Genomic DNA, 21,681 nt, shown 5'->3' on the forward strand with positions numbered 1-21,681 from the left:
GAAAAAAATATAAAAAAATATATAAAATGGCACCCCAAATCTGTAAAATGCATATTAACATGTTCTACTATGATTAACACATCATATGGCATCATTAAAACAGTAAAAGAATCATTAAAAAATGATTTTTCAAATTTTCAAAAAAAGGGCCAAAATAAATGCGTAAATAGAAAAAAATATAAAAAATATATAAAATGGAACCCCAAATCTGTAAAATGCACATTAACATGTTCTACTATGATTAACACATCATATGACATCATTAAAACAGCAAAAGAATAATTTAAAAATGGTTTTTCGAATTTTCTAAAAAAGGGCCAAAATAAATGCGTAAATAGAAAAAAATATTAAAAAAATATAAAATGGCACCCCAAATCTGTAAAATGCACTTTAACATGTTCTACTATGATTAATACATCAAATGGCATGATTAAAACAGCAAAACAACCATTAAAAACTGATTTTTCGAATTTTAAAAAAAGGGGCCAAAATTCATGCGTAAATAGAAAAAAATATTAAAAAATTATTAAATGGCACCCCAAATCTGTAAAATGCACATTAACATGTTCTACTATGATTAACACATCATATGACATGATTAAACAGCAAAATATATTAAAAAAAGTATAAATACCTATTTTTGACGAATTTCTGAAAAATGGCCCACCGAGCTTTGATTCAAAAAAATCTATAATATAATGTGTTTTTCTATCAAATACCTAGCTAAGATTGGTCAAAATTAGTAGTAGAAGGAGTTAGAAACAGTTTGGAAGCAAGAGGTTTCAAAAAAACAACAAAAACAGAGCTAAAAAAAAAAAGTTACCGTTTCGGGCCGTTATGCCCGTATCGGCCGATACGGGTACAAAAAATCGAATCGGCCGTTTCGGCCCCAAAACGGGTAACGGTTCGCACCGTTACCGTTACGTATCGGCCGATACGACCGATACGTAACCGATTTGGCATACCATGAGTGGCATATACGATTTTATGACTGTTGGGCATAATGCGATCTTGCATACAGAACTATGTGATCGCCTATGCCATTAAGTATGCAAATATACCATTGCATACTCAATATCTGATGGCATAATCTCCCATCAAAATCAAATCAATAAAATTTCTAGTTTAAATTATCTCTTCATAATCTCATAGATAAAATTTCTATGTTGCTTTTTTCAAATTTTTAGTATATGCATTCATTTGAGTACTTGTTAGTTAACTTGTTATGGTCTAATAGTCTAATAGATATAAAGACATAACAAATTTTTAATGGAATTGGTAATAAAATTATTTTAAAAAATTCCCTACACTTGTAGTATTTTTACATAATTTTTTTCCATTTTTACTTGATTGGGCATTGTGCGATGGCATATGCAAACATGCGACCGCATATGCACACAACCTCCTTGGATCACAAACAATCGCATATGCCATTTGACTAAATGGGATATACTCTATCCAACCTATCCACCTTAACCCACCCTTGTTGGCCCAACATGTAATCTAGGAAGCTCCAGTCAACGTGATCATAAGCCTTCTCTATGTCCAACTTGCACAAAATTCCTTTCAACACTTATACCTCCAGTCAATGCACTCATGGACATTGTTCCCAATATCGGTGATATAATCAATACTATCAATATCGCCACCAACCCACTAATATCGATAACACTAGTAGTATTTGAAATTCTAGATGTCGGCAATATATTGCCAATAGATCGCTAAGTATCGCCAATGTATCGATATCGTCAATGTTTTCAACTATGTAAATTCCACGTGTCGCTTTCGCCAATATATCCACGATATTTCGATAATATCGCCAATGTATGCATTAATATTGCCAAAAATATGTTTATTAAAAAAATCCATTTCAAATTTTTTTATACGTATGCATGGTTGTATGATGAAATGCATGCTCGTATGTGTATAAATGTATGCATGCATGGATGGATGGATAAATCATGGATGGGCATTTGTATGTACGTATGCATGGATGGATGTATATATGTGTGTAGGCATGCATGCAAGGATAGATGTATGGATGGATCATGCACGTGTGATTGTATGTATGTATGTATGTATGTATATATGCATGGATAGTTAGATGGAAGGGTGGTTAGATCATGCATGTGTGTTTGTATGCAGTACCAAATATTGGCAATATTGTCGATAATATCACTGATATTATCAGTACCGAAACACCATCAATACCGATATTCAATTTATTGTCGGAAATTCCAAGTAGGCCAACATTTCAGCAAAACATTGTTATTTATCAATACGGTGATATTTCGCCAAATTATCTTTAATGGATTGCTTGTATTAACCCAAGTTTCAACTATACCTGCTATAATACCGCTGATACAGTTCATTGCCCTCATCAGTCCAATGAATACGTGCTAAATGAGAAAAAATGAAAAAATAAATAAATAATATAATATATACATATATATATAATAAAATAAAAAAAATTAAGAGGGGCTTTCATATCTATAATCCTTAGCGGATTTTAGCACCTCACATTTGTTCTTTATGGATTAAAGCTACTTTGTTGTGGAGAAATCTTGGGTAGAAGGCTCCATGGACTAAGAGCTCGAAGGTATGAAAAATAAGAATTTTTGTATTTTTCTTTGATTTTCTTGTGGATTTTACAGTCTTACCGCAAATGCTTGTTCTCATGCATTGACATGGATTTTGGCGAGAAATTGAGAGATTTGAAGATCGAATTATCGAAATACGGAATTTTTGGAAGATTTTCGAAAATCCAACCCTTTTTTTAGCCTAAAATATGAAATTGGGGCCCCCTTTTTATATGATGATAAGGGGTTGATCTATCAATTGATGCTCATCTCTTGAATTTTTTTATTTTTTTTTTAAGTTCAATTAAAAAGATAATTTAAACCTTTTTTTTCTATTTTAGTATGATGTTTTATTATTTACGATCCATGTTTATGATCGACAGGGGGGGGGGGGGGGGGGTACACACTCACACTTGTACTCCGAGTGAATGCATGGTTGTATGATGAAATGCATGTATATATAATGTATGTGTGTATATGCATGCATGCATGGATCACGAATGTATCAATGTGTGTGTACATTGATGCATGCATGGATGGTACGTTGGATTGGACGGATGTATGGATGGTTTGATGAATGGATTGGATGGATGGAAGGTTGGATGGATGGTAGGATGCATTGTTCGGAGTATCCACAATATATCAATAATATCCCCAATATTATCCGTATCTCCAGCTCAGGGATACCGAAAAAAAAAAAAATGATAGTGATACCAATAACATCGATAGTATTAGAAATTCCAAGTATCGAAGATATATCAGTAAGTGTCGCCGATGTATCAATATCACAATGTATCGCCAATATTTCCGACTATGTAAATTCCAAGTGTCGCTTGTATCACCAATTTTTTCGAACCTATAAATTCAAAGCGTTGCTTGTATCGTCAGTGTATCGACGATATTATCGACTCCGTAAATTCCAAGTGTCGCTTGTATCGCCAGTGCATCGGAAAATGTTTCAATAATATCGATAATGTATCAAAATCGCCAAAATTTTGTTTATTAAAAAAATCCATTTCAAATTTTTTTATGGGCTCGTGGTTTTATGATGAAATGAATGTTTGTATGCATGCATGGATCAATGGTTGGATGATGCATGGATGGAGGGATGGATGTGTGTGTGTGTGTGTGTGTGCACGCATGCATGGATTGTTGGATGGATGAATCCACCATTTTTCCCCCATGTTTCCTCAACGATTCCCTAAGTCAACGATACATGCTTTTAGGCCCTATTAACGGGAAACATATTATTCGATTCCTAAATATGTGAATACGCACCTTTTCGCTATATTTTATTCTTAAATATGCAAATATGTGTATTTTAGCATCTCCCCTAAGTCAGAGTTACATGGTTTTAGACCCCCCATTAATGAGAAACTTATTATTCCAATTAATTGATTCTTAAATATAAATGTATATTTTAGCATCTACTAAAGTTTCATTGAGAAATTCCACCATTTCCTTGTGTTTCCCCAATGTTTTCCTCACTCAATGATACATTTCTAGGTATCAACGACAATATCGACGATATCAATGCATGTTTTTGTATCCCCAACCAGCGATACATGTAACGATACCCAGTGTTCGAAATATCGGTATCGCACAACGTATCGCACCCTTGAGATACAGATACGTATCGGTTATCGCACGGGATATATCGTTTGTATCGCATAGTTTATCGCACTTTTTGGGAAACATGGGGAAACATTGGGAAAATGGTTGAATTTTTTAATGGAACTTTGGGGATTGTTAAAAAGGCCCTTAATACACACTTTTAAATCATAACATCTCAAAAAAAAGATGCACATAATAAATTTCCTTTGTATAGGGTCCTAAGTTATGCGGTGTTTAACTGAACTAATGCAACTATATTTAAATTGAATGAATCATATTTATAAATATATCATAGTCATGTATGAAAACACAACCAATTCATTGAAAAGCAAAATAAGAACTGAAGAAGTAAAATTTGATAAATATACATATCAATGATGGGGACTAGTTGTGGTCTAAACCCACATAGAGTTGCGTGGTGGCTCGTAATCATCATCTCCATCTTGACGGGGCTGGGCATAGTACTGCTGCTCCACAATTCGACAATATTGTGCCCAAGTCATAGTAGAGTGGTACCAGTTAAGATACTCCCTTACATAACGCTGGTACTCATCCTCTCCAAACTGAATCAATACGCCCATTCGTGGGTACTGTGTAATCGTCACAGTCTGTAACTGATATGGATCTGGGAAGGGCACATATGAAGCTCCTTGGTATCCATATTGTTGGCTATATCCATACTGCTGCTCATATCCTTGCCCATATGTAGAAGTGAACTCCTGACCAGGGTTGAAAAATGATGTGCCGTAACTGCTGGAGTCACTCGTCGCATATCCACTAGGTCCATATCCATGCCCATATTTTGGCACAGAACTCGAGCTACTCTCCAGTGTTTGTGATCCAGATTCATGTTGTGGCCTGTAACTCGAGCTCCCCTCCCTCATCCGTGATCCAAATCTAGAGCCACCTCGCTTGCCACGAACGCTTGTGTCCCTCATGCATTTTGCTAGCAGTTCCTCCTCAAAATCTAAAAGTTTATGAGTCTTCTTTTTCTGCAATAGCTTTTGACGCGTGTATGTTTTATTGTAAACAAGACGAGGTCGTGGTTCTCCTGGACGAGAACCATGGTCAGGGTTCTGCGTGGAATGATCAAAATTCTCCTCCCCGGTAAAAGGGCTAAGAGGCCTCTTATCCTGACTCCCACCCGTGTTGCCACCATCCCCGTTGCCGCCACCACCATCATCATCATCATCCTTACTGTCATCAGAGTCATCGTCACCCTTATCGCCGCCATCATCATCACCGGACTCATTTCCTGCATCACTCTCTGACTCAGTCTCGGTGTCAGATAATGTTTCCCCGCCACATGTCCCCCGTGATAGTGACTGCCGCGGGCTACCCTCCAGACTCCTCGTTAATGGGTCGAATGCTTCATCAGGAGACCTCTGCTGCTCCACATGTTTGTGAACATTAATCCCTTGTGTCTCTGCTTCTGCCGCAATATGTGGCTCTGGTCGCCCATCCGAGGTATCTAAGTCATCCGACCTAACCCACTGGTAAACTAGGTCATCCTCCGCATCCTCAGCATATGCATGTTGTCCGACCGTCATTAGGTCCAGTGGGTCTTCCTGTGCTTTTCTTCTTCTTTCCGAGCGGAGCAACCTCTCTCGTAACTTCATATTGTAGTGACAATACACTAGCTTCTGAAGCCTCTCATACCCTATTCTATTACGTTTATTTGTATGTATGAGGGAGAATGTACTCCAATTCCTTTCACAGGGTGACGAGGACACCGTCTGTGCAAGCACACAGACAGCCAGTCGTTGTAAAACCTCACAGTCAGTCCCATACATGGACCACCATTCGCCTGCATATCATAAGATTCTTTCATTATCCTAGATTTTCCAAAATAATATAAAAGTTAAGTTTACTACAGTGACTCACATGGCATCATAGTGTTCCTTGACTTCACTGCAGGGTGACACCGAAACATCCCAACTGCATCGCGGAATTTAACAATCTATTGATGGTGTATAGCAACTAGAATAAGTGTTTAATGATTAAGATGAAGATAAGGAGAATGTAAGTGCGGAACATATTTACCTCACTACCAAAGGTGCCTTTCCCTGGACAGTCGGGGAATAAGTGATCGTACACCTCATGCACAGCCCTTTTTAATGAATTATCATCGAAGAGGTTCCGGCTGTAGTGGTATTTGGGATTTGGGAAATATGCTGAAAACCAACATATACACATCAATACAACCCTCATTTATTATTGCATATGGGAAAAAAAAATCCATATGGGTACTTACCGGCTTGATGTAGTGGGTGAGAAAGCGTCCTTTCCCAACGATCGTCTATTATTGCATGCACCCACTTATATGCATTGAGAGCTTTAACCATGATAGCCACTTTCATCAGCTGTATAGACGGATACAACGACCCCATCGACGGATTTGTCTCATTGTCCACCATCCTCAACACCACATAAATAGGCTCTATAATACCCACAACACCACGCACTTTATCCCAAAATGAATTTCCCAGCACCAACTCCTCAATTCTATAGGTTACTTTTGTCAACCTCTTTTTCCATTCTACATAATCATGAGAGGCAAAAAGCTCTCGTAACCCCTGTTTGTGTTTGAGAAGGCTACTTAAGGCAATATAATTTGTGGCGAACCGCGTCGCTCCAGGGCGCACTATATCCCCACCACACCTCGCGCATTGCGGCTAATAACCAGCTGTGGTTGTATACAAAGTTTGTGATGGGCCGTGCATCAGTAATTACAGTCTTCACCGATGGCCTATCCCCGATCGCCTCCAGCATGAGATCGATGCAATGGGCTGCGCAGGGGGTCCAATACATATGATACTTGCTCTGAATATCCTTCCCCGCCTTAACAAATGCACTCCCATTATCCGTAACAAACTGCACAATATTTCTCCTCCCAACATCTTGCATGACGTTGTGCATTAGTTTGTAAATGTAGTTAAAATCCTTGATCTTACTACTCGCATCTATACTCGTTAGGAACACCGCCCGTCCCCTGGAATAGACCATAAAATTTATAATCGACATCTTCGTCGGTCCGGTCCAACCGTCACACAAGACGGTGCAGCCATACATCTCCCATGACTGCTGATACGAATCAACGTATGTTTTCATTTCTGCATGTTCATCATCCAAGTATTTCCCATGATCTGGGCAGGTGTGGGAGGCTGCACACCCTCACCCCCACGCTGCACTTCACTTATCATATTTTTAAAGTGCGGGCTTGCTGCGGCATTTGCGGGGATTTGATCGTATATAAAAAAATTTGCTGTAAATTTTCCAACTTTTTTCCTCACATCCCCTCCACTAAATATCTCCTTTATTTTCTTTTGTCCCTCCTGCCTCTTTGTACATCCTCGGATCTGAAGGTAGATCCGGTACCCGCATGCTACTACTCCTGCCCATGCCCCATATTCCTCCCCGCCTACTACCCTCCCTTGATCCACCCTTAACACGCTCCCTTGCTCCACTCCCCCCTGCTCCACTCCCCCCACCACGCTCATGGATAGACCCCTCAAATCTAGGCCTACTTGTGTCCCACCTCCTATCCTGATCCCTCTCCCACTGATCCCGTATGGACTCTTGAATTGCACGTCTGTATTCGGGATCATCATCATTATCGAGATCCACTACATCATCCTCACCTGCATATGGTGGCCGCCCCAACTCCTCCCTAATCTCCCTCTCCCGTGCATGTCGTTCATCTTTTGTCTTCACATTTTTTTTCAATATGGTCCTCATCTGTTCTCGCACATCCTGTGGGCACTTCGGGCAATCCACAACATTGCAATACCCTCCCGCTAAATGCTCCTTTAAGTGGGTTACCCCACCACTCCTCAATACATGGCCACACAAATTACATATACTCCCGAATCGATTATCGGGAATGGGCCGACCGTACGTCCACCCTATATCAGGTTGCCTACCTCCTCTTCCTCCCGACATATTTTATCTGTAAAATAATATTATATTAGTACTTGTTAGGGCCCACCTTGGGGCATGTGCTGTATATCCATGACACTCATCCATTTGGTTAGATTATTTTAAGGAATAGTCCATAGAGCACCATCCACATGTACATGACATTGGACGCTTAGATTTGCCCGATTGGTGTGATTTTTACATCGTATTCAATGACATGTATTGCGCATGTAATGGACGGTACAGATCAATAGATTGGACTATTCAAGTATCATGGTGCAACTAGAAGTACTATAACTTACAGTACTCCGAAGGCGCTGGAGCATTTTTTTCAAAATAGATGGGAAAAACTTGTTTTCTTTTTTTTTCTTTTTTTTCTTTTTCCTTTTTTTTCCGAAGGTAACCATATTTAATATAAAAAGTTGATATATCTCGCATCATGAAATGGATTATACTATGGTATATGCCCTTGGTTACTTTTGGAAGGCATCTGTAGTTGGCAAGCTTAAACAACAATCTGGACCGTCCACACTGTGGGCCCCATTGTGGATGACCATAGTGAAAAATTCTCATTGATTTGATGATCTAAACATTGAAAAAATGTGGCCGTCAGATGATCAAAAACAACATTGGAGTCCAAACCAACGGATGGAATTGGATATTTAGGATGGACCGGACCGATCAAATGCATTTATAGTTTGAAAAACAGATGGTTTGGGCTTTTAAAAAAAAGATGAACGGTGTAGATATAATAAATACATCACTTTGGCGCCATGTAACTTTGATCTCCTTTGAACCGTTCGTACAGCTGGAGCTCGAGGAGCATCAGTGCTCGCCTTTTACAGCAGGAAGCGGATTGCATACTGAGTAAACTATGTGGGGTCCACCTTGATTTATGTATTTTATCCACTCCGTCCATCCATTTTACCTGATAATGTTAGGGCTTTAACCAAAAAATTAAGTATATCCAAACCTCAATTGGACCACACCACCGGAAACAGTGTGAATTGAACATCTACCAGTGAAAATTTCTTGGGGGCCACAGAAGTTTTGGATCAAGCTTGTATTTGTGATTTCCCTTCATCCATGTTTTTGTGATCTTATGAACAGGTTGGATGAGAAATAAACATCACTGTGGGCCCTATAAAGGTTTCAACGGTGGAAATCATTATTCCAACTGTTTCCTGTGATACGGTCCACTTGATCTTTGGGTATGCTTAAATGTTTGTCTCAACGCCTAAAATAAGATGAAAAAATGTATGGACGGCGTGGATAGACCAGATACATTCACGGTGGGCCCAACAAAGTTACTCAGTACGATAATAGCGTACTGAAGCAAGCCCTGTGCGGAAGCGGATTGCGTACTGAGTAAACTGTGTGGGGTCCACTGTTATTTATTTATTTAATCCACTCCGTTAATTCATATTAATAGATAATTTTAGAGCTAGAGCCCAAAAATGAAGCAAATTAAAATCTCAAGTGGACCACACTACAGGAAACAGTTTGATTGAACCTCTACCATTGGAAATTTTTTGGAGGCCAAAGAAGTTTTGGATCAAGCTGATGTTTGTGTTTTCTCTTCATCCAGTCTTTGAGATCTAATGAACAGGTTGTATGACAAATAAAAATTAATTTGGACCCTAGGAAGATTTCAACGGTGGAAATCATTATTCCACACTGTTTCCCGTGTAATGGTCCCCTTGAGCTTTGGATTCACTTCAATTTTAGTATTAACCCCTAAAATTATCAGTAAAAATGGACGGACGGTGTGGATAAACCATATACATTAACAGTGGGCCCAACTGAGTTTACTCAGTACGAGAAAAGCATACTGAGTAACTCAATACGCAATCCGATTTCGTCCTGCGCGGGAACCTAAGTGGGGCCCACCATGATGTTCACGAGAAATCCATACCATTCATCAATTTTGTGAGTTCATTTTAGGACATGAGACCACAAATGAGCAGGATCTAATATTCAAGTGGGCCGAAAACGTGAGGACTGAACTTCCACAGTTGAAATATTTTTTCAAGTGACGTCACCAAGTTACGTTGGTCCCACCATGATGTATTTTTTCTATCCACACCGTCCATCCATTTCAATAGATCATTTTCGGGCGTGAGCCAAAAAATAAGTCAGATCCAGGGCTCGAGTGGACCCCACCACAGAAAACAGTGGAGAGAGTGACGTTCACCATTAAAAATTTCTTGAGGTCCACGACAATTTATGTATATTATCTGCTCCGTCCATCCATTTTACTAGATAATTTCAGGGCTTTAGCCCAAAAATAAACCATATATAATGTTTAAATGGGCCACACCTTACAAAACAGTTGAATTGAACATCCACCGTTAAAACACCCTTTTTGGCCACAGAAGTCTTGGATGATTGGATCCATCTTAAATTCATATTTTCCCTTCATCCACGTCTATCTGATCTTATTAACGGTTTAGATGACTGATAAGAATCACTGTATGGTCCAGAAAGGTTTCAACGGTGGAAATCAGTGTCACCACTGTTTCATGTGGTATGATCCACTGCCCCTCTCTAAGTTTTGGGATAAATCCCTAAATTTAGATGGGAAAAGAGATGGACGGCGTGGATAGACCACATACATTACAGGTGGGCCCAACTGAGTTTACTGAGTACGATAAGAACGTGCTCAGTAAACCACTCGACGCGCCGATCCCTGTTTCACCCCTCCCGCACATCTCCTTCATTTTCCCCATCCGTCGCGAGAGCCTTCCCTCTCCTTCACGCAGCGAGGGTTCCGGAGAGGATTTCTCTTCCGTTTCCTCAAATCCGGCCTGATTTCTCGCCGAATCGTCGAGAAATCCGCATAGGCACGCTCCAATCAGCGAAGGAACCGAGAAATTGAAGAAAATATCAAGAAAAATTCGAAGAAAGAGGGAGAAGGCTACTTACCTGTCGAATGGCCCACCTCCGATCACTGCTACAACCTACGGCTTCAGGTGTGTCTCCGATTTCTCTCTCCCTCTTCTTTTTTTTTTCCTAATTCAAAATTTTTTTTATTCTCCACTACCTACGGCATCGGCTTTTTATCGTCGTGGGTTGTTGGCTACAATGGAACTTGTGAGTCCCCTGCAAACGCACCCGTGACTGTCCGTGACTCTGTTTGTCGATTTCCGACAATAATGGAGGCGGAAATACCGCGATATCTAAATCGGGGTGGGTTGTATCGGCGATGTCGACAATGTATCGTACGATATCGACGATATATCGCACGATATCGACGATAATATCGTACGATATCTAAAGTTTTGGATTTTTTATATCTTCCGGGTGTTATCGGGGGTGTTTCGTCTCGCCATGGTGCGATACCGATAATATCGGCCGATATATCGGCCGATAGTATCGATATTTCGAACACTGGGGTCACCTACTACATATTAATTATTTAAATAATAACTTTTTTTCCAAAACAAAGCAAGAATGTGACCATTTATTGAAAAAAACCTCGAAAAACCTGTATCTGCCCCATAATATTGATTAAAAAGTATACAAAAAACCTATATCTGCCTCGTAATAGACCATTACGGGGCTGTTATGGCCTTTATAGGGGACGTAACATGTCATTAACGGCAATTATGGGTCATTTTTTCCATAATGGTTGTTATGGCCATTACGACCCTATAACACGTAACGGTTGCCACCGTTACCTTTACGTAACAGCCTTTACGGCAGACCATGAACGATACCGATACTATGAACACTAGTGGTAGTGACACCGGCACCAATATAGGTGGTAGTGGTGGGGGTGGAGGTGGCAATGGCAGGGAGTACACGACGGGTCAGAGCTACTGTTGGCCAATTCACTGAGCAGGCCCATTTTTACCATGCCACTTGGTGCAACCCGGTTATCGAGTTGATAAGATCTCAACATCCGAATTGCAAAGAAATTGACAAGAGTATGCCTGCAAGAATATTAGCATAGAGAGAGAGAGAGAGAGAGAACTTAATTGATATCAAACTCATTCTCTGACAATACTTAAAAAACTCACACACTAAGAAAAATATTGGAATTACTACTTCCTATACCACCATCCCTTTTTTAAACATTCTAAGTGAATCTTCAATGAGAATCCCCAAGAGATTAATTTCATATCAATCATAGTCAACTTTTAATCAATCAAATCCAATGTTCGAAATATCGGTATCACATTACATATCGCATCCTTGGGATACAAATACATATCGGTTGTTGCACGGGATATATCGTTTGTATCTGGTAATTTATTGCAATTTTTGGAAAACATGGGGAAATATAGGGGAAATGGTTGAATTTTTCAATGAAACTTTACTTTTAAATCATAACATCTCAAAAAAGAAGTGCACATAATAGGTTTCCTTTGTATAGGGTCCTAAGCTATACGTTATCTGACTGAACTAATGCAACTATATTCAAATTAAATGTAAAACATTTAAAGTGTATGTGATGTTCATTTCATCAAACACTCCTAAATACTTCGAAATTAGTCTCAATTAACAACTTGTTGAAGGGAAATTTCGAGAAAAAAATAATATTTTTATAATTTTAAATTAAAAATATTTTTTATTATTTCAAAATTTGACATGGACTTAACAAATCAATAGATTGACCCTCATACATGCTTGATTTCATGAGCAAGAGTGCAACATTGCAAGAAATTTAGAAGAAACTGGGGAAATTTCAAATTTTCCCTAAATCCAACCAACTACACTCAAATTTCAAAATTAGATTGTATGCGATGATCATTTCATTAAATACTTCGACATTAGTCTCAATTGAAAAATGGTTGAAGGAAAATTTTGAAAAAAACATGGAGAACATGAAGAACCAATGGATATCGAAATCAAAGTTCCAACTCCATAATTTTTCATGCAAAACATGAAGAACCAATGGATTTGTAACCATTTGACACTAATTTAACATAATTTCAACAACAACAACAACAAAAAAGGATTGGAAATTGAAAATGCTCACCAAATCAAACATGTGGAATATATCGGCACTACTTGTGCATTTCGTATCACACATCACAACCCCTCATATATTCAATCACATCTTTAAATTAGCCCCCATATCTTCTTCCTTTTTTCTTCTGTTTTTTTCTTCTTCTTTTTTTTTTTGTTTGAAAGGTAACGTTATCGGAGATTGAACCCACAATCACTCACACACACCACACTATCTCTACCAGTTGATCTAACATGCTAAGGACCACATATCTTATTCTTCTTCTTTTCTTCTTCTTCTACTTTAAAGATAAATAAATAAATAAAAGATGATGTAAAATTATTAAGGCCAATGGCCAAAAGAACAAAACAGACCCAACAAAAGAGACTAAACTATAAGTAAAAAAGAGAAGAAAAAAGAAAACAAAATAAAACCCACACCTAACACCCCTACCCCCAACAAATCAGGGCAACCAAGGGGTGAAAACCCAATTATGGACAACATTCACTGATAAACTCTGGTTCTGAAAAGCCTAGTTATTCCTTTCCAGCCACATCGACCACACGATAGCCAACATAGCGAGACTCCATCTATGGGCACTAGGAGATCCTCACCCACCGACATGCCAAGCGCAAAACAAGCTATCAATCAAAGAGAGCATCAACTAAGACAAACTCATGGATCTCAAAATTCCGAACCATATGACCCTAGTGAAAGAATAATATGAACGAAAAGGTGATCCATGCTCTGCCCAGCCTTGAGACAAAGACGGCAGGCATTCAGAAGCACTATGTTTCTTTTTCGAATATTGTTTATAGTAAAAAAAATCATTCCTCTCCAACAAGCCAAGCGAACACAACAACTTTAGGAGGGGCCCCAAAAGACCAAATGTGAGCAGTGTGATGGAGTACCCTTCCTTGTTCGGGTTAAGCTAGCCCCATATCTTCCAAAAATAGTAAATTGTAATCCTTGATTTAGGCCCTCAATCTATAAATAAATAGTCCAAAAATCAAAACATGTTGGGCTCTACGGTGGGTTGTGGATCTACATATTATTGGGCCTTGCAATAGGCCTAGGTGGGCCTACATCACCCCTCAGCATGAAGACTATGGATCTCGTCCATCATCTCCGCTAAGAGTAGTGCCGCCCAGTGTTTCCATTGTCGACAAAAAATCAATAATATCGCCGATATTATCAGTGTCACTGGACCGGAGATACCGAAACACTAAAAATTCGTTTCTCTTCCTACTGTTGACGAAATATCGGCGATATTTTCGATTTTATCGGAAAAAAATAGTTACCAACGACAACTCTCCCTACTATTTCAAAAAAAACAAAATATAGAAAAAAAAAAAAAAATCTCTTACCTTTTTTTCTCAAAATCTGCTTGCGAGAGTGGCTTTCAGATGGTTTTGGTGGGCCAATCACGATTGATATTCGCCGGATTTTCAGAGGTAAGAAATCTCCCCTTTTTTTTCTTTCAAAAGAATAGATTTGCAAGAAACCCAATTTCGGCGAGGTTAAAGGGGATTTTGGTTGGGATTTGAAAAAAAGAAAAATTTCGGAGAGATATTCGAGATTTTTTTTACACGAAAAAAACAATTGAAATCGTCATATGAGGTTTTCTAGAGAAGGTGAGACAAAAGGGAAGCGGATTGATTGGTGTACCACACACCAGCATAGTTGTATGGGTACGTGTCATGCGAAGACGAGCGCTGACGCTCCTCGAGCTCCGAGTTGTACGAACGGTTCAAAGGAGATCAAAGTTAAATGGGCCCCAAAATGATGTATTTATTACATCCATACCGTTCATCCATTTTTCGAGATCATTTTAGAGCATGAGCCAAAAAATAAATCATATCAAAAGCTCAAATCGACCACACCAGAAATAGTAGTGGGGTAGTGATTTTCACCGTTAAAACATTTGTAGAGCCCACCATAACGTTTATTTTCAATCCAATCTGTTCATAAGGTCAAAAATACCTGGATTAAGAGGAAAAACAAATATCATATTGATCCAAAACTTATGTGACCCCCAAAAGGGTTTCAATGGTATACGTTCAATCCCCCACTACTTTTTGCAGTGTGGTCCACTTGATCTTTAGATCTGCTTTATTTTTCAACTCAAGCCTTACTACGAGCTCGTAAAACGAATGGATGGTTAGGATATAACACATACCTCATGATGGGACCCACAGAACTTGCTAACGTCAATACACCAACTATCTGGTACACCAACCAATCCATTTCCAAACGAAAGCTCTCTTTTGGTGCGACTTCGGCTTTAAAAACGATGGTGCGGCCCTCACGGCGGGGCCCACCTTGATGTATTTATTTTTTATCCATGCCAACCAAAGGTTTTTCCAGATCATTATAGGACACTAGCCCAAAAATGAAGCAGATTGAAATCTAAGTTGTACCATATTTTAAGAAAGAGTGGTGGTTGAACCTCCACCATTAAATACTTCTTCGGGCCCACAGTAATCTTTTTGTAATGTTTATTTGTCATCCAACCTGTTGATAAGATCACGTAAACCTTTATGATGGGAAAAGAACAAATATCAAGTTGGTCCAAAACTTTTGTAACCCATGAGAAGGTTTTAATGATCAATCACCACTGTTTCTTATGTAATGGTCCACCTAAGATTTGAATTTGCTTCATTTTTGCGATTATACCCTAAATTGATTTTTTTAAAATAGATGGACGGGATGGATATACCATAAATATATCAAGTGGGCCCCACCATAAGTGTTGTACTGTCTTGCATCAGGCTGGGGCTGCACATAATCCACTATGCTCCCCTTACACCACCGGAACCACTAAGTGGGTGGGAGGCAATAGGTTGGGGCTATTATTATTTTTTATTTTTTTTTCAATTCATCCTAATAGGAACGGGACCATGAACAGTATGAATGTGATATAAACATCATGGTGGACTAGGGAGGTTCCAACGGTAGGCATTTTCTTGCACACTTTTCCCTGTCGTGTGGTCCACTTGAGTTTTGGATATGCATGTTTTTAGGCTCAGGCCCTAACATGGTCTGGATAAATGGATGGACGGAGTGGATTTCTCACAAACTTTATGGTGGGCCCCACTGAGAGGATGTAAGGGTAAGAAGACCTATTTACACACTAAAAAATTTTAAATAGGAGTTTTAGTATTTTCCACCTGCAATTAACCCTTCATGCACAAGCACTCAAAATTGTACACGTGACATATACTTATTAAAAAATAAATTGAATGGAATGAGCTATTAACGTTTGTTTATAATAATACAACCATTAGATTTATGCATTTTAACCGTCCGATAAATGTCCACCAATCTCATGCTGAAATAATAAGATATGATAAAATTTGGGTCTACTCAAATAACTATGCTGAGTACTATAAATTGGACGGTTTAATTTAATTAATTGTATGTCATGTGTGCAACTTCTTAGTGCATGTGTATTGTTTGTGTCGCACACTCACAAACACTTTGCCAGTATTTAACCATTGATGGAATGATGTGGGTCCCTAATCATGGGGCCTACCTTGATGCCATGTATTCTTTTTACAATTTTTCATCCCTAAATATGTAAATGTGTTTTGAGGCATGTCTTGAAATTTCACAGAAAAATTTCATCACTTTTCCATGTTTTCTCCTGATTTCCGGTTATCAACGATATTATCGGTGATAACGATATTATTTCTTTATATCTGGACAGCGAAACTTGTAGCGATAACGACAACTCGAACAATGGTGCCGCCCAATCAGGATTTCCGGCATTGAAAGAAGAATGTGGCACACGATGAGGATGAGTCCCTTACACGCAGTTTGTCATTCATGGTTATCATTTTAGAGCAAGAGAACTCCACTTTCATTCCACCTTATGTGCATGGGAGATATCACAGGTATAGGTATGGACCGTATGGTGGCACTGACACTCAGTCACACTCGTCCACCTACAGATACACGCAACCAACAGATAGTAATAGTATTTCCAGTTATTAGTACAAAGGGTGATATCCGAGGTACCCGTCATATGACTATGCCCAATACTATCCAAGAGTCAAGGTTAGAGTTGATTTGTACCCCCCAGGACCCTACTTAGCCACAGTCGACGTTCATCATGCAACACCCACGGCTAGGCATACTAGTACAATTCAAGGACGATGACTATCAGAGACACACGAGGGAGTATTTCCATTGGTATCAACGGTCAATGACCTCGACCCATCAGGCAATAGCATCACAACAGACAAAGTAGAGATGAGGAAGACGACTTCAAGCCACCTCGTAATTCCATGTCATAAGGGATGGCCAAATAGGTATCTTTTTTAGTTCCTTTACTTTTTAGATGTCTTAGTTATTGTTTGGTTCCTACATTTGTATTATATAAACTCATTTTGGCTACTATTACACTTGTTTCATACAATAGCATCTCTTAAAGTTTCATTAAAAATTCTATCGTTTTCCCCATGTTTCCTCGATGTTTTCCTCAGTCGGCAATACATTTCCCAGAATCAGACTGATATCAATACATTTTTCCGTATGCCCAGCTAGCGATGCTAGTAAAGATACTAACACTAACAAACATTATTTCCCACAAAGGTCTGACAAACATTGGAAAGTGAGGTTGTTTCCTTTCCTTTCCATGAATCCAAACAAGCCCTTAACGGATAAAATGATAAGCTCTACTACTCATAGGGCCCACCATGACACCTTACTCCAACTTCAAATGTGATGTTGGGCCTCCCTAGTTTGCATCAAATTAAGATCCTTGTAAAAATTCAGTATATTGAAGATGATAAGGATATCTGTATATGTTGCTTGCCCAATTAGATGTGCTTAAAGAGAAACAGTTTACCCAAAAATACCTCTTTGGGAAAATAAATATAGAAATAAAAGAAAAAAAAATGGAAACTTGTATTAAAAGAAGAAGAAGAAGAAGAATTTATCACATGATGGATATAAAAATCCAAAGCATCATCAGAGTTCTCTTTTTAATTATGATACATACAAACCATCATTAGAATAATTTTGGTAATCAATAATATCATATATCATGTATTGGCAAGATTCACTTGGGATCTATGTGAAAAAGTAAGGCTCACCGATATTTTTTTAGGGCGTGTATCATTGACTGCTTCATTACCAAAGCTTCCATGACTGCAAACATCAAAGTCCAGTGAAAAATTAGGTAAATGAAGTCCAAGGCATAATAAGAGCACAGTGCATATGAATTTTTAGGAAATAATGGCAAGCATAAGCTGCTTTTACAAGGCCCCTGTCTGTGTTGTGAGAAAACTGTACAAGAGTCATAATGATGCTTATTACGTGAAAGAAGTATTCAAAATCAAGAAAAATGTGCACAGGTAGTGTGCATTGACCTTTGTGTAGATGGATAACCATTCATGTTGTAAGCAGAATTACCCATTCCAGGGAAGTGCATATTGCTGCCAACACCTGTTAGTGCGCAAGTGTGCCAAACATGTGCAACGTGAGCTTTTTGAGGAAAGTGGTCTTCATGAAATTAGCTGCAGCATGTTATCATTGAGAGAAACATATATAGAAGAAGAGAATGGGTGAGAAAGAGGTTAGGTGAAATCAGTGAGTACTGATAAATTAATGGAAGGAAATGCACAAATCTTACCAAGGGTTAAAGTTGGTTTATCAGTATCGTATCATCCATGACTGATACCCGACATGTATCAACCAGTAAAAACTCCACGAAAGCAATGGTATAGGTTAATAAACATTGCTAAATACTTATATGTCTCAAATATGGGCTTCCAATACGTAAATCAGGAGGTTATTGGTGCGACTCATCCATACCATTGGGCACCAAAACTGACATGTATCGGCCAAAACGTATTCGTTTCAGACAATACTTCAAACTGTGAATCTTGCCATCACTAATTCCCAATTAAGAAGCCAGGAAAAAAAAAATACATCAAAAGCTACCACAAGCAAAACAAACTTCTTAAGCTCTCTATTAGCCCTAATAAACAAAAGGGTTTGCAACGCAAGAGCTTCCACCCCACCCCCCCCCCAAAATAATAATAATAATTTCAGGTTTAATGTTGATGAAGTTTTGGTCAAAAGCAAATTTCTTTAGGACTTTGAAGAGAAAAAATTGCCAAAAAATGGAGAATGACAAGTACAGTCTCAAATCAAAGAAACAGAGCAAGAATAAGAACTGTATGCATGTGCGTATATATTGTACATAAATAAGATCAAAATATGTAATTAAAATAATTATAATTTATATCCCTACATGCGATGGCATACATAGGATAATTAGAAAGGAAACCAATTAAAATCCTCTCAAATCCTTCCTCTTCAAGGAATCTTTCAGTAAGCTGCCAGCCTGCCACCCTTTCCGCTAAATCTACTGACTTCTCACTCAACTCTAGCCATGAATAGCGATTAGCAATCCTGCCCATAAACCACCCTCAGAAACCTTACTCCAATAATTTGCAATTTAAAGGGGAAAAAAAGAGCTTTAAAAACGAGTTTCATTCGGCTTACTAGAAAAGAGTCTTTTGCCAATGTTTTCAAATGCACCGAGTTAGACCTTATAGCAAGTATACAAGTTTCTTTGTCAAAAAAGAAAAAAGTACAGATTTTAAGGCAGAGTTTTGCTAACTATGATCAGCCTGCTTCAGCCCTGGTTTTGGATAAGCCTTGAGACCGACAGATTACACCTGGGCTTGAGTTCTAGCACAATAACTCAATGGGCTTGACCTGGACTTTGGACTACAAAATACCCAACAAGTAGTCTCAAGCCACCCTAACTTAACATTGGTTCACAGAGTATTTTTCTGGCAGGCCTAGCCCAGCCCAAGCCCAATGCCTAGCTCGCAGGCTGGGCTTGGTCTGGACACAGGTCCTCATGGGTTGGACCTGGATACGCTTCAGCCCATCCGAGCTCTGCATGGTTGCAGACCCTACTGAACAATAGGGAACTATGGTCATTAATGTAGCAATAGCCCAACCACCACTATGAGATATTGAAACATTCTAGGGTGCAAAGTATCTTACCAGCATCAGGATGGTTTCTGGAGAATGCAGCAGATCCTTTCACTTTCTTTTCTGAATAATAAGGTCTTCCATCATCTGATTCTCAAAAGAAATATCTTAGTTGCCAACTTCCAACGAGACAAACAGGGAAAGATAATAAATTAAAAGGAAATTAAAGATAAGGTAAAACAAGAAAGCATTAAAATGCAGTTGCAACAGACCTGGTCTTGAACGTTTAGACCTTGAGTTGGACTTTGCTAGATCAATGTGTAGAGTCGATTCCTTCTCGAGGTCAAACATCAGTCCCTGCCAACAAGCTTTAAATTGAAGAAAGGATTTTATACAATAAAGCACTTCAAAAATAGCTATCCTAATCAGTTCTTCAGAGTCATGTCTATTTCAGCACCTGCTTCCTATGATTACAGACATATCAACACCTCTTAAAGTGACGATCTTTGCAAATCCATTTAGGGCACCTTAATATAAGTTTCAAAGTTTTTTCATTGTATTGATCATCAATAAAGGACTTAAGGGCCATGGCTTCAAATAACGAATTTTTACCCAGAAACCAAAACAGGTATGAATTCCCGTGGTTCATTACAACTCAGTTGGAATTGTTCTGACACAATCTGGTTGTGGAGCATGACTCGCCTGCTGGCTCATTTCATTTTTCATTGCTACCGGTCAACTCAGTGTCAGATGATATTTACAACCATGCGTAAGTGCACAAAAGAAAACACATAAAAGTGCAAGAAACAAGACCACGATCAGTGGACTCATGAACATTACCAAGAGAAAGCCTCCAAACAAAGAACTCGACAACAACCCTACTCATTCATAGGTCAAGTGGTCTCAAGGAAGTCTGCCACTTGGTGAATGTGGGAGAACTTACTTATCAGGAAGGCGGAAAGCTTAAACAGTGCACAACTGAAACATCTATTTCTAATTTTCTGGTAACAAAAATGTTATTGAAGAATGATGACTAAAATACAATGTACATTAAGGGCCAAGACAATGATCGAGAAGAAACAACAAAAAGAATAGGCTACCATACCTTTCGTTAGAAAGGAATCAACCAATTCATTTTCTTCTCAAGAAAAACAATACATATACCCCCAATATTCCTTGCTTGGCAATGGAATAGACCAACTCATTTGCTTAAATTGCTTCTCAATCACTATGAGAGGATGTACTGAAAGTGTTTGGACTGGGTGAAAACAAAAGAAGAGAAAGGTTTTATTCCCTTGCTGAGAAAAAGGAAATCAATTTCTTTCTGTTTTTATGTTTTCTCAAACAGAGGAAATGCCGCATTAAAGGAAAACCATTCGCTTTCCTCAGTTTCCTTCGTTTTCCTTCAATCCAAACGGTAAGGAAGAAGAAATAGCCCCTTGCAGGCTACTCAAGAGCAACAGCTACCTTTTCTGATTGACACCGTTTATATATGGCAATAGAATACTACAAAGTCACACTGTATTATTGTGTTGCTAAAAGTTATTGTAGTGCTAAAAGAAGAATAAAAGGGCGTATCTATCAAAAGGGGTGGAGTAAATATCAATTCTCATATGTATGCGTTTTATCTACTTGTACATGTATCTTCGAAAGAAGAAA

The 21,681-nt window shown here is 38.6% G+C and overlaps 1 protein-coding gene across 1 annotated transcript in view; it reads right to left on the reverse strand.

The window, feature by feature from the left end:
• The window catches only part of LOC131229718 (RNA-binding protein L), an 81,689-nt gene that overhangs the window by 42,520 nt on the left and 17,488 nt on the right, over positions 1-21,681 (reverse strand). Inside the window, exons 3-6 of the mRNA XM_058225714.1 lie at positions 20,295-20,379; positions 20,095-20,169; positions 18,441-18,516; positions 18,165-18,219 (exon numbers count right to left, since the gene is read on the reverse strand). Of these exons, the coding sequence (XP_058081697.1) occupies positions 18,165-18,219; positions 18,441-18,516; positions 20,095-20,169; positions 20,295-20,379 (291 nt within the window). The remainder of the gene's footprint in view (positions 1-18,164; positions 18,220-18,440; positions 18,517-20,094; positions 20,170-20,294; positions 20,380-21,681) is intronic.

Source organism: Magnolia sinica, chromosome 16 (genome assembly GCF_029962835.1).
Source record: "Magnolia sinica isolate HGM2019 chromosome 16, MsV1, whole genome shotgun sequence".
NCBI classification, from domain to species: Eukaryota; Viridiplantae; Streptophyta; class Magnoliopsida; order Magnoliales; family Magnoliaceae; genus Magnolia; species Magnolia sinica.